The 13155-nt window shown below is 50.0% G+C and overlaps 1 protein-coding gene across 2 annotated transcripts in view; it reads right to left on the bottom strand.

The window, feature by feature from the left end:
- tmf1 (TATA element modulatory factor 1) overlaps positions 1-13155 on the bottom strand; it is a 75998-nt gene that overhangs the window by 23447 nt on the left and 39396 nt on the right. For both annotated transcript variants that reach the window (XM_072472288.1, XM_072472289.1), the window contains exons 10-11: positions 5572-5728; positions 4341-4533 (exon numbers count right to left, since the gene is read on the bottom strand). In XM_072472288.1, the coding sequence (XP_072328389.1) occupies positions 4341-4533; positions 5572-5728 (350 nt within the window). The remainder of the gene's footprint in view (positions 1-4340; positions 4534-5571; positions 5729-13155) is intronic.

The following is a 13155-nucleotide window of genomic DNA, read 5'->3' as shown; positions in this document are numbered from 1 at the left end:
GAGCAGCGGTGGAAAAGACGAAAAGGAAATGGAAGTATGCACTTAATATTTAGTCCTTGGGTGAAGGTGCTAAATTGGGGAAAGGCTAATTACAATAATATTAGACAGGAACGGAAGAATTTAGATTGGAGGTGGCTGTTTGAGGGTAAATCAACATCTGGCATGTGGGAGTCTTTCAAATGTCAGCTGATTAGAGATCAAGGGTAAGTATGGTAGTTTCGGGAACCACGGATAACGAGGGCCATTGTCAGCCTAGTTATTCGAAAGGTCTAGAAGGCTGAGAACAGACAAAGCCCTTGAAGCATATAAATAAAGTAGGAAGGAACATAAGCATGGAGTCAGGAGGGCTAAAAGGGGTTATGAAAAACCTTTGTCAAACAGGGCTAAGGAGAATGCCACGGCATTTTATGCATATATAAAGAGCAAGAAGGTAGCCAGGGAAAGGGTTGGCCTACTCAAGGGCAGAGGATCAAGTCTATGCATGGAGCCAAAGGAAATGGGTGAGGTATTAAATGAGTTCTTTGCATCAGTGTTCACCAAAGAGAAGGACTTGGTGGACGATGAGTCTAGGGAAGGGTGTGTGGATAGTCTGGGTCATGTCAATATCAAAAAGGAGGTGGAGTTGGGCGTCTTAAAAAACATTAAAGTAAATAAGTCCCCAGGTCCTGATGGGATGTAGCCCTGAATACTGAGGGAGGCACGGTGGCACAGTGGGTAGCCAGGTCCCAGGTTCGATTCCCTGCTTGGGTCACTATCTGTGTGGAGTCTGCACGTTCTCCCCCTTTCTGCGTGGGTTTCCCCCGGGTGCTCCGGTTTCCTCCCACAAGTACCGAAAGACGTGCTGTAAGGTGATTTGGACATTCTGAACTCTCCCTCTGTATACCCAAAAAGGCGCTGGAATGTGGCGACGAGGAGCTTTTCACAGTAACTTCATTGCAGTGTTAATGTTAGCCTACTTGTGGCATAAAGATTATTATTATTATAGGCAAGGGAGGTAATTGCTGGGGAAATCTTTATATCTTCATTTGCTACAGGCGAGCTCCCAGAGGACTGGAGAAGAGCCAATGTTGTTCCTTTGTTGAAGAAGGGCATCAGGAATAATCCAGGAAATTATAGGCTGGTGAGCCTTACGTCGGTTGTAGGGAAATTATTGGAGAAGATTCTTAGGGATAGGATTTACTCACATTGGGAAACAAATGAACTTACAAGCAATAGACATCATGGTTTTGTGAAGGGGAGGTCATGTCTCACTAACTTGATTGAGTTTTTCAAGGAAGTGACAAAGATGATTGATGAAGGAAGGGCAGTGGATGTTGTATATATGGACTTTGCCTTTGACAGGGTCCCTCATGGCAGACTGGTACAAAAGGTGAAGTAACACGGGATCAGAGATGAGCTGGCACGGTGGATACAGACTGACTTGGTCATAAACCTGGTGTTGTAAGACTTCTTACTTGGTCATAGAAGACAGAGGGTAGCGGTGAGGAAGGGTGCTTTTCCGAATAAAAGGTTGTGACTAGTGCCGTTCCGCAGGGATCAGTGCTGGGACATTTGTTCGTGGTATATATAAATGATTTGGAAGAGCATATAGCTGGTCGGATTAATAAGTTTGCGGACGATACAAAGATTGATGGAGCTGCGGATAGTGAAGAGGATCATCAGAGGATAGAGCAGGATATAGATCAGTTAGAGACTTGGGAGGAGAAATGGCAGACGGAGTTTAATCTGGACAAATGTGAGGTGGGATTTATACAGTAAATGGCAGAATCCTTAAGAGTACTAACAGGGGTGCACATGGTGCAGTGGTTAGCACTGGGACTACGTTGCTGAGGAACCGGGTTCGGATCCCGGCCCTGGGTCACTGTCCATGTTTGCACATTCTCCCCGTGTCTGCGTGGGTTTCACCCCCACAACCCAAAGATGTGCAGGTTAGGTGGATTGGACATGCTAATTTGCCCCTTAATTGGGAACAAAATAATTGGGTATTCTAAATTGTTAAAAAAAAGAGTATTAACAGGCATATAGCTCCACAGATCACTGAAAGTGGCAACGCAGGTAGATAAGGTAGTCAAGAAGGCATACGGCATGCTTACCTTCATCGATTGGGGTATTGAGTCTAAAAATCGGCAAGTCATGCTGAAGCTGTACAGAACCTTAGTTAGGCCATATTTGGAATATTGCATACAATTCTGTTCGCCACACTACCAGAAGGATGTGTATGCTTTGGAGAGGGTACAGAAGACGTTTACCAGGATGTTGCCTGGTTTGGAAGGTATTAGCTATGATGAAAGGTTGTATTAACTCAGATTGTTTTCACTGGAACGACAGAGTTTGAGAGGCGACCTGATAGAGGTTTACAAAATTATGAGTGGCATGGACAGAGTGGATAGTCAGATGCTTTTTCCCAGGGTGTAAAAGTCAATTACATGAGTAAGTAGGTTTAAGGTGCGAGGGGGAAAGTTCAGAGGAGATGTGTGAAACAAGTTTTTTTTACACTGAGGGTGGGGAGTGCCTAGTATGCGCTGCTGGGGGAGGTGGAGGAAGCAGATACGACAGCGACGCTTAAGAGGTATCTTGACGAATACATGAATAGGATGGCAATAGAGGGATACTGACTCCAGAAGGCTTTTGTTTAGACTGGCATCATGATCGGCGCATGCTTGGAGGGCCGAAGGGCCTGTTCCTTTGCTTCACTGTTCTTTCTTCTTAATACAAGAACACTGAATCACAGAATCCCTACAGTACAGCAGGAGGCCATTCGGCCCATCAAGTCTGCACCGACCCTCTGAAAGAGCACTTCACCCAAGCCCACTTCTCCGCCATATTCCTATAACTCCTTCACACATCCCTGGACGCTAAGTGGCAATTTACCATGGCCAATCCCCCTATCCTGCACATCTTTGGACTTTGGGAGGAAACCGGAGCATTGATATATCAGAAAGCAAGCGATGCTGCATTTGGTTACACCATAGTTGTGGGCATTACATGAATTATGGGCACCATATTAGGGTATGGATTTTTGAGCCTTTTAAAGGTTACAATGAAAAGTAATTTGAATGAAACCGGGAGTAAAGTAAATTGAGGGCTAATTCTGCATTTCACACTCCCAACCAGAGTGTGTGAGGCTATGTTGGTAAGTCTCGCCTTTGCATCAGAAGATTGTGGGTTCAAATCCCACTCCAGAACTTAAACACAACAATGTAAACTGATCGCCTGCTGCAGTACTGAGGAATTGCTTCTCTAATAAAGGTGCCGTCTTTCAGATGAGACAATAAACCAAGGCTCTGTCGACCCTTATGTGGACACAAAAGATCCCATGTCACTATTTTGAAGAGCAGGAGAGCTATCCCCGATGTGCTGACCAAGATATTTCCCTTGATTAACTCACAAAAACAGCTTATTTGACCATTATCACACGTCTGCTTACAGGAACTTGCTATGTGAAAAGTAGCTTCCACGTTTCCGACATTGTAGCAGTGACTATAGTTCAAAAGTACTTCATCGGCTGTAAAGCACTTTGGTACTTTCACTGGTCATGAAAGATCCGAAATGAATGAAATGATCCTAAATGATCCTAAATGAATCCTAAATGAACCATAACTTCTGAGCTCCAGGGCGTCATATTTGAGACGTCGCCCAAAGATGCACTGGGGAATCCCCCTGTGTGTTTCAAGTTAAGGTTTGCATGGCAATTGCCTGGGAAGTGCAAACTTCCCATGGGCAATTTTCTTGCACTAGGAAATATCCAAAACTGTGATTTAACTCACAAACGTCGGATGGTTCAGATAGTGTTACATCAATAGTTATCCAGAAAATGTGAGGAGAATTAATACCACTTCTAGTTTCTGGGTAATAATTGTACAGACTCACAACTGCCCCTCATAGGACTCTGCCCTTGCCCCTCCCTCCCTAACCCCTCTGGACTCCCACTCCCTCCGACTAGCCTCCCCAACCCCACATGAGACACTCCCACCCCCAAGGGACTAAAACCCAGAAGGGAACTCACAGGGAACCCAACATGCCCCAAATGAGGACCCCCTTCCTCCACCTCCCCATCCCGGGCAAACCCGACTCTCACTGCTACCCACCCCCCACCTCTCCTCAGGACCCATCTGACACCCGACAGCCTCGTTCCACCACCTCTAAATGCTTGACCTGACTGCTCCAGCACCCGAACCCCAAAAGCCTTACCAAAATTACCTCCAAGGAAAATACCATTAGATATTTAAACAGAAATTCTTTTAATCCAAAATAATTCCCGGTTAGTTTGCTAAATGGTCTCTTTCTATGCTGCAAGTTCTACAATTGTAAATTAGTCATGAAGTTTTCAATTTACTCACCTGTTGCTTTCATCTTCAGTCTTCTCAAGCCTGACTCTCTCAGACTCTAAGTGAACTTGCAGCCTGCTCTTTTCCTGACGCAACAAGCTGTTTTGTGAATCCAATGAGGAGACGTGGGTTTTAAGAGTGAGAAGCTCTTCTGAAACTGACCGTTCCTTTTCCACAGCAGCAGCAAGTTGGGCTTGACCATCAGCTAACATTGAAAAATTAAGATTTGTTTTGTGAAAAACACCAATGGTTCAACAGCTCTTGGGTTACAGTTGGCTTCTCTTTTGATAACTAAGCACATGGGGGAGAAATGGTGGCATATTGGTAATGTCACTGGACTGTAATCCAGAGGCCCAAGGCAATGCTCGGAGGACATGGGTTCAAATCCCACCAGCTGATGGAATTTTAAATTTAATTAATAAATCTGGAATTGAAATCTAGTCTCAGTAATTGTGACAATGATACTATCATCGATTGCCATAAAAATCCATCTAGTTTAGTAATGTCCTTCAGGGAACTAGATTTCAGCCACTGAAGCTGTTTTGTGATGACCATCAAGATTTATAATGGCAGATACTTATGAACAGTTTGAGAAGCAAGCAGCATTGCATACTGATGACTTTCACTCCATCTCACAGTGCAAGAAATTTGATTTGGGAGAAAGATAACAAACTTGGAAAGCTGCAGTTAAAAGTCTGGGTCTGAATTTCTTACCAGTACATAATGACTGGAATTATGAATATATATGTTAAACATGCCACTTCAACATATGAGGAGCCCCACAGAAAATATACTGGTATTCTACAAAATTTTACTTCAAATAATAATAATAATCTTTATAATTATCAGAAGTAGGCTTACATTATCGTTGCAACGAAGTTGCTGTAACAATCCCCTCGTCGCCACACTACGGCGCCTGTTCAGGTACACGGAGGGAGAATTCAGAATGTCCAATTCACCTATCAAGTACGTCTTTCGGGACTTGTGGGAGGAAACCGAAGCATGCGGAAGAAACCCACGCAGACACGGGGAGATCGTGCAGACTCCGCACAGTGACCCAAGCCGGGAATCAAATCCGGGTCCCTGGCGCTGTGAAGCAACAGTGCTAGGCACTGTGCTACCATGCTGTCCTATATGCTCATATTTTTGGAAAGTGTTGAAATGTTTTGCTGGTAAATAAGTTCAAGATTCATATGTGAGACAACTGCTATAGCCAGAACTCTCATAAATATTTAATCCTTACCTAGTCGATTAGATAGGTTCTTTTCCAGTTTTTCCCAGGATGTTGATTGTGCCACAAGCGCCGCCTGCAGGTTTTCAATCTGTCGTAGCAGTGGTCTGCTTGCAGATGTAACACTTTGACTGAGCTCCTGGTTGCGATTATCTGCTTCCTGAAGTCTCTGTTAAAAATTCATACCGGTTAAACCTTTAGATTAAATAGTACTTTAATCCTCCTCAACCTAAAAAAAAGTGGAGTGACATGCATTTACATTTACAAGTAATCAAATTACATTCATGTCTGATGAAAAAGGGGCAGCACGGTGGCACAGTGGGTTAGCCCTGATGCCTCACGGAGCCAAGGTCCCAGGTTCGATCCCGACTCTGGGTCACTGTCCGTGTGGAGTTTGCATTCTCCCCGTGCTTGCGTGGGTTTCGGCCCCACAACCCAAATATGTGCAGGGTAGGTGGATTGGCCACACTAAATTGCCCCTTAATTGTAAAAAATGAATTGGGTACTCTAAATTTTATTTTATTTTTAAAAAATGTCTGATGAAAAGCAAGAATCTGTACTGTGTCAGTCTTCAGTAAATATTGTTTTCAGGTTCTTCAGATATACAATGTGGACAGCTACTTCACTGCTCACTCCATGTTTCTAAAGTTACTTTGTTTCCTAAATGAAAATCGAACAGCCACCGAGGAGCATTGCTGGAGATCATGAAAAGTGGTATTTTCACATTTGGTCCCATCCCTAAGCTCGAGGGCATAAGAGACACGGCATATGAATACTTGATATTAAAAAGTTTTAAAGGCAGACTTCCGGGTGCGGCTATGCAGAGCTAGGTCGCATATTCGGTAGCTCCCGCTTGGAACGGACTTTTGGGCTCTTTTACAGGGCCCCCACAGCATTTGTTTGACGTTTCCCGGTATGGCAGGAAGACTGCAACATTCCCCTGACAGTGTCGCCCAGGAATTTTATGTCTTTTGGCTACCAGACCCGGCAGAAACAGTAAAAGATTTGGCTGTAACTGCAGGATAAACAGAGCCTCTTTCAGCATGCAGGCGGGGGAAGGGCAAGGTAAAGCTGCAACCTGACCTGAGGGCCTTTATCAAAGTTGAATTCTAACAGCAGAGGGAACAACTGTGAAAAGATCTCACCAAGGCCACTGAAGAAGCGGGGACGAGGCTTCCGGTGGCGGCCATGGAGGAGTAGGTCGCGCATTCGGCAGCTCCCGTCTGGAACGGACACTTAGACCTTTTTCAGGAGTTTCCACAGACATTTTGGGGTAGATTGGTGAAGCGAACACTGCCAAAAGGATTCCCTCTCGAGACTTCCGGTTGCGGCTACGCGGAGCGAAGTCGCACATTCGGCGGCTCCCGCAAAAACGGACTTTTGGGCTCTTTTCTGGCCCCCAAGGGCACTTATTCGACGTTTCCCGGTGTGGGAAGGAGTTAATAATAGCTCCCCGTCAGTATATGGCTTTAACTAGGAGCGGGGTGACAAAAAAGGTGGTGGTGGACCAGAAGGGAGGGAAGAAGGACAAAATGGCGGCGGGCGGAGACCAGGCAGCATGGAGGCAGTGGGCGGAGGTGCAACAGGAAGGTATCCAGCGCTGCCTCAGAGAGATTAAAACGGACCTGCTAGAGCCGATGAAGGCTTCTATTGATAAGCTGCTGGAGACACAGACGGCCCAGGGGGTGGCGATCCGAGAGGCTCAACAAAAGATCTCTGACAATGAGGACGAGATCTTAGCCCTGGCGGTAAAGGTGGAGGCGCACGAGGCGCTCCACAAGAAATGGCAGGAGCGGTTCGAGGAGATGGAGAATCAGTTGAGGTGGAAGAATCTGCGGATTCTGGGCCTCCCGGAGGGGCTGGAGGGGCCGGACATGGGGGCCTATGTGGTCACCATGTTAAACTCGCTGATGGGAGCGGGGTACTTCCAGGGGCCCCTGGAGCTGGAAGGGGCCCATAGAGTGTTGGCGAGGAGGCCCAAGGCTAACGAGCCTCCGTGGGCGGTGCTGGTGCGGTTCCATCGGTTCGCTGATCGGGAGTGTGTGCTCAGGTGGGCCAAGAAGGAGAGGAGCAGCAGGTGGGAGAACGCGGAGGTTCGGATATATCAGGACTGGAGTGCGGAGGTGGCAAAGAGGAGGGCCGGGTACAATCGAGCAAAGGCGGTGCTGCACAGGAAGGGGGTGAAGTTTGACATGTTGCAACCGGCGCGACTGTGGGTTACCTACAAGGACCGGCACCATTATTTTGAGTCTCCGGAGGAGGCGTGGGCCTTTGTTCAGGCCGAGAAGCTGGACACAGACTGAGGGTCGGGATGGGCGATTGGGGACTGTGGTGGATATGTTATGCCTATTTTTGGTTCGGGGGGGGGCCTCTGCATTGTTTTGGGTTTCTTTTTCTCTGTGTTTTTCTCTTTCGGGTTGGGGAGGGTGGATGGGGCGGGTTGGGCACTGTTTTGGTTGGTGGCGGGGCCTGGTAGGTGGAGAGCGCGGGATTATTTTCCCGCGCCGAAGACTGGGGGGGGGGGACCGGGGCGGGGAAGCGAGGATTGTTTCCCGCGCTTAGAACGGAGGGGGAGAGCCTGTGAATGGGGAGCGGGAGAGGAGGGTGTGCCACACAATGGGAGGAGTCGAAGGGGAGGCGGGAGTGGCCGGGGTCAGCAGGAGTCAGCTGACTTGCGGAAGTGCAATGGGGGAGTAAACCAGCTAGGATGGGTCCTAGCCGGGGGGGGGGGTGATCAAGTTGCTGCTGCTAAGATCAAGGAGGAGCTGGAGCGAGTGGGGTGGGTAGAGACGGGGTATGCCGCTGTGGGGAACGGGCCGGGTGTGGGGTGCGTGGCTGGCCGAGGAGGGGTCATGGCTAGTCGGCGGGGGAGGGGGGCGGGTAGCCCCCTGATCAGGCTGATAACCTGGAATGTAAGGGGACTGAATGGGCCGGTTAAGCCGGCCCGCGTGTTCGCGCACCTGAAGGGGCTCAAGGCGGATGTGGTTATGCTCCAGGAGACACACCTGAAGGTGGCAGACCAGGTAAGACTGAGGAAAGGGTGGGTAGGTCAGGTGTTTCACTCGGGGCTAGATGCCAAAAATCGAGGGGTGGCGATCTTGGTGGGAATGAAGGTGTTATTCGAGGCGTCGGGCATTGTGGCAGATAATGGCGGTAGGTACATAATGGTAAGTGGTAAGTTGCAGGGAGAGAGGGTGGTACTGGTCAATGTGTATGCTCCGAACTGGGACGATGCAGGTTTTATGCGGCGTATGTTGGGTCGGATCCCAGACTTGGAAGTGGGGGGCCTGATAATGGGGGGAAACTTTTAACACGGTGTTGGATCCTGCACTGGATCGCTCCAGGTCTAAGACGGGTAGGAAGCCGGCGGCGGCTAGAGTGTTATGGGGATTTATGGACCAAATGGGAGGGGTGGACCCTTGAAGATTTGCAAGGCCGGGGGCTAGGGAATTTTCATTCTTCTCACATGTCCATAAGGCTTATTCTCAAATCGACTTTTTCATTTTGAGTAGGGCGCTGATAGCGAGAGTAGAGGATACCGAGTATTCGGCAATAGCCATTTCGGACCTCGCCCCGCATTGGGTGGACTTGGAGATGGGGGAGGAGAGGGACCAGCGCCCGCTGTGGCGCTTGGAGGTGGGGCTGTTAACGGACGAGGAGGTGAGCGAGCGGGTCCGAGGAAGTATAGAAAGGTACTTGGAGACCAACGACAACGGGGAGGTCCGAGTGGGGATGGTATGGGAGGCACTGAAGGCGGTGGTGAGGGGAGAGCTGATCTCCATCAGGGCCCACAGGATGGGAGGGAGCGGGGGGAGAGGGAGAGGCTGGTGGGGGAGATGGTGAGGGTAGTCAGGAGGTATGCGGAAGAACCTGAGGAAGGATTGTTGAAGAGGAGGCGCAGCCTCCAAGCCAAATTCGACCTGGTGACCACCAGGAAGGCGGAGGTGCAGTGGAGGAAGGCCCAGGGGGCGGTCTACGAGTATGGGGAAAAGGCAAGGCAGATGCTGGCGCATCAGCTTCAGAAGCGGGACGCAGCTAGGGAGATCAGGGGAGTTAAGGACAGGGGAGGGAGCGTGGTGCGGAGTGGGGTTGGCATCAATGGGGTCTTTAGGGACTTCTACGAGGAATTGTACCGATCCGAGCCCCCACAGGAGGAGGGAGGGATGGGCCGATTCCTGGACCAATTGAGGATTCCAAAGGTGGAAGAGGGACTGGTGGCGGGACTGGGGGCCCCGATTGGGCTGGAGGAGCTGATCAAAGGGATAGGAAGCATGCAGGCGGGGAAGGCACTGGGGCCAGACGGTTTCCCGGTCGAGTTCTATAAAAAATATATGGACCTGTTGGGCCCGCTGTTAGTTAGGACCTTCAATGAGGCAAGGGGGGGGGGGGGCTTTATCCCTGACGATGTCCCGGGCACTGACCTCCTTGACCCTGAAGCGGGACAAGGATCCCCTGCAGTGTGGGTCTTACAGACCGATTTCCTTGCTAAATGTAGATGCCAAGGTGCTGGCGAAGGTCTTAGCCACGAGGATTGAGGATTGTGTGCCGCAGATCATCCATGAAGACCAGACGGGGTTTGCGAAGGGGAGACAGTTGAACGCGAATGTGCAGAGGCTTTTGAACGTTATCATGATGCCGGCGAGGGAGGGGGAGGTGGAGATAGTGGTGGCGATGGACGCTGAGAAAGCCGTCGATAGGGTAGAGTGGGGGTACCTGTGGGAGGTGCTGAAGAGGTTCAGGTTTGGGGAGGGGTTTGTCAGGTGGGTTAGGCTGTTGTATGAGGTCCCGATGGCGAGTGTGGCCACAAATAGGAGGAGGTCCGAGTACTTTCAGTTGCACCGAGGGACGAGACAGGGGTGTCCCCTGTCCCCCCTGCTCTTCGCACTGGCGATTGAACCCCTGGCTATGGCACTGAGAGAGTCGAGGAACTGGAGGGGGTTGGTGCGGGGTGGGGAGGAGCATAGGGTGTCGCTTTATGCGGACGACCTGCTGCTGTATGTGGCGGATCCGGTGGGAGGAATGCCAGAGGTAATGAGGATCCTTAGGGAATTCAGGGACTTTTCGGGGTACAAGCTCAATATGGGGAAGAGCGAGCTGTTCGTAGTTCAGCTAGGGGACCAGGAGAGGGGGATTGGCAAGCTCCCACTAAAAAGGACAGAGAGGAGCTTCAGATATTTGGGGGTCCAGGTGGCCAGGAGCTGGGGGGCCCTGCATAGGCTTAACTTTACAAGGCTGGTGGAGCAAATGGAGGAGGAGTTCAAGAGGTGGGACGCGTTGCCGGTGTCCCTGGCGGGTAGGGTGCAGTCAATCAAAATGACGGTGCTCCCAAGGGTTTTGTTCCTGTTCCAGTGCCTCCCCGTGTTTATCCCGAAGGCTTTTCTCAGGCGGATTAACAGGAGTATAATGGGGTTTGTGTGGGCGCGAGGGACTCAGAGGGTGAGAAGGGTGTTCCTGGAGCGGAGTAGAGATAGGGAGGGGCTGGCGCTGCCCAACCTCTGTGGGTACTACTGGGCCGCCAATGCAACAATGGTGCGCAAGTGGGTGATGGAGGAGGAGGGGGCTGCATGGAAGAGGCTGGAGACGGCGTCCTGTGTGGGTACGAGTCTGGGGGCGCTGGCAACGGCGCCGCTGCCGCTCCCTCCAAGGAGGTATACTACGAGCCCGGTGGTGGTGGCGGCCCTCAAAATTTGGGGGCAGTGGAGGCGGCATGGGGGGGGGGGGGAACAGTTAGGGCCTCGGCGTGGACCACATTACGGGGGAACCACCGGTTCGCCCCAGGAAGAACAGGTGGAGAGTTTTCGGGGTGGCACAGGGCAGGGATACGAACGTTGGGGGACCTGTTTGTGGACGGGAAGTTCGCGAGTTTGGGTGAGCTGGAGGAGAAGTATGGGCTCCCCCCGGGGAACACCTTCAGGTACTTACAGGTAAGGGCGTTTGCCAGACGGCAGGTGGTGGAATTCCCACGGCTACTGCCACACACAGTACAGGACAGGGTGCTCTCGGGGGGGGGTGGGTGGGAGTGGGGAAGCTCTCGGAAACTTACCAGGTGATGCAGGAAGAGGAGGAGGCCTCGGTGGTGGAGTTGAAAGGTAAGTGGGAGGAGGAGTTGGGAGAGGAGATCGAAGAGGGGACGTGGGCAGATGCCCTAGGGAGGGTGAGCTCTTCCTCTTTGTGCGCAAGGCTCAGCCTCATACAGTTTAAGGTGCTGCACAGGGCACACATGACCGGGACAAGGATGAGCAGGTTCTTTGTGGGTGAGGACAGGTGTGTTAGGTGCTCAGGGAGCCCAGCAAATCACACCCATATGTTCTGGTCATGCCCAGCGCTGGAGGAATTTTGGAAGGGCGTAGCGAGGACGGTGTCGAGGGTGGTAGTATCCAGGGTCAAACCGGGCTGGGGGCTCGCAATATTTGGGGTGGCAGAGGAGCCGGGAGTGCAGGAGGCGAAAGAGGCTGGAATTCTGGCCTTTGCGTCCCTGGTAGCCCGGCGAAGGATTCTCCTTCAGTGGAAAGATACGAGGCCCCAAAGCGTGGAATCCTGGATCAGCGATATGGCAGGGTTCATTTAATTGGAGAGGGTGAAATTTGCCTTGAGAGGGTCGGTACAAGGGTTCTTTAGGCGGTGGCAACCGTTCTTAGACTTCCTGGCAGAACTATAGACATTGGTCAATGGCAGCAGCAGCTCGGGGGTGGGGGGGGGGTTTACTTTATTTTTGTTTATGTTATTTACACTGGAAGGGTCTGAGGGGGTGTATACACCTGTTGTCTTAAGTCGGGGTGTTAATGTTAATTTATTATTTAGGCACGGTGGGGGGGGCGGGGGGGTTTGGGGGGTTGCTTTTTTAGATTGTGTTTTGTACTTAACCCTGTTGGGTTCTTTTTTCTTTCTCATTTTGTTATTGATATTTTATGAAAACCTTTAATAAAAATTATTTTTTAAAAAAAGTCTTAAAGTTCCACCTTGATGCCAGAGGTATTTTATGTATTTCACCATAAAAATCCATAGGACACTTCTGCATCAATTTCCCAATATCGAGGTGCCAACTACTAAGAGCTTCTTTCTTCACCTATTTAATTTGGATTAGAATACGATTATGAGGACATGATTTTGCGAAGAATATAAATAACACATAAAATGCCTAATTTTTTAAATCTTTGTCAATATCATCCCCTCCTCCTATAAGAAGATACTGCCTTCTTATAAGGTATAGTTCAATAGGCATCATTCATCTTCAGTACCTCACCCAAGTGACTATTGTTCATGCATAAGCATCAACCGTGTATTAATGAGCTATTTGACTATCAGTATCACAGCAAATCTCGTACAGATCTCATGCAACGTTCAGATAGGCAGGGGCTGTTTAGCACAGGGCTAAATCGCTGGCTTTGAAAGCAGACCAAGGCAGCCAGCAGCACGGTTCAATTCCCATATCAGCCTTCCCGAACAGGCGCCGGTATGTGGCGACTAGGGGCTTTTCACAGTAACTTCATTTGAAGCCTACTTGTGACAATAAGCAATTTTCATTCATTTTCATTTCATTCATTCATTTCATTTTCATTCATCCAGTCATTCAGATACATTCACTTCCAGCAAGGC

This window comes from Scyliorhinus torazame, chromosome 13 (assembly GCF_047496885.1).
Source record: "Scyliorhinus torazame isolate Kashiwa2021f chromosome 13, sScyTor2.1, whole genome shotgun sequence".
Classification (NCBI taxonomy): Eukaryota; Metazoa; Chordata; class Chondrichthyes; order Carcharhiniformes; family Scyliorhinidae; genus Scyliorhinus; species Scyliorhinus torazame.
This window is presented reverse-complemented; position numbering and strand designations above follow the sequence as displayed.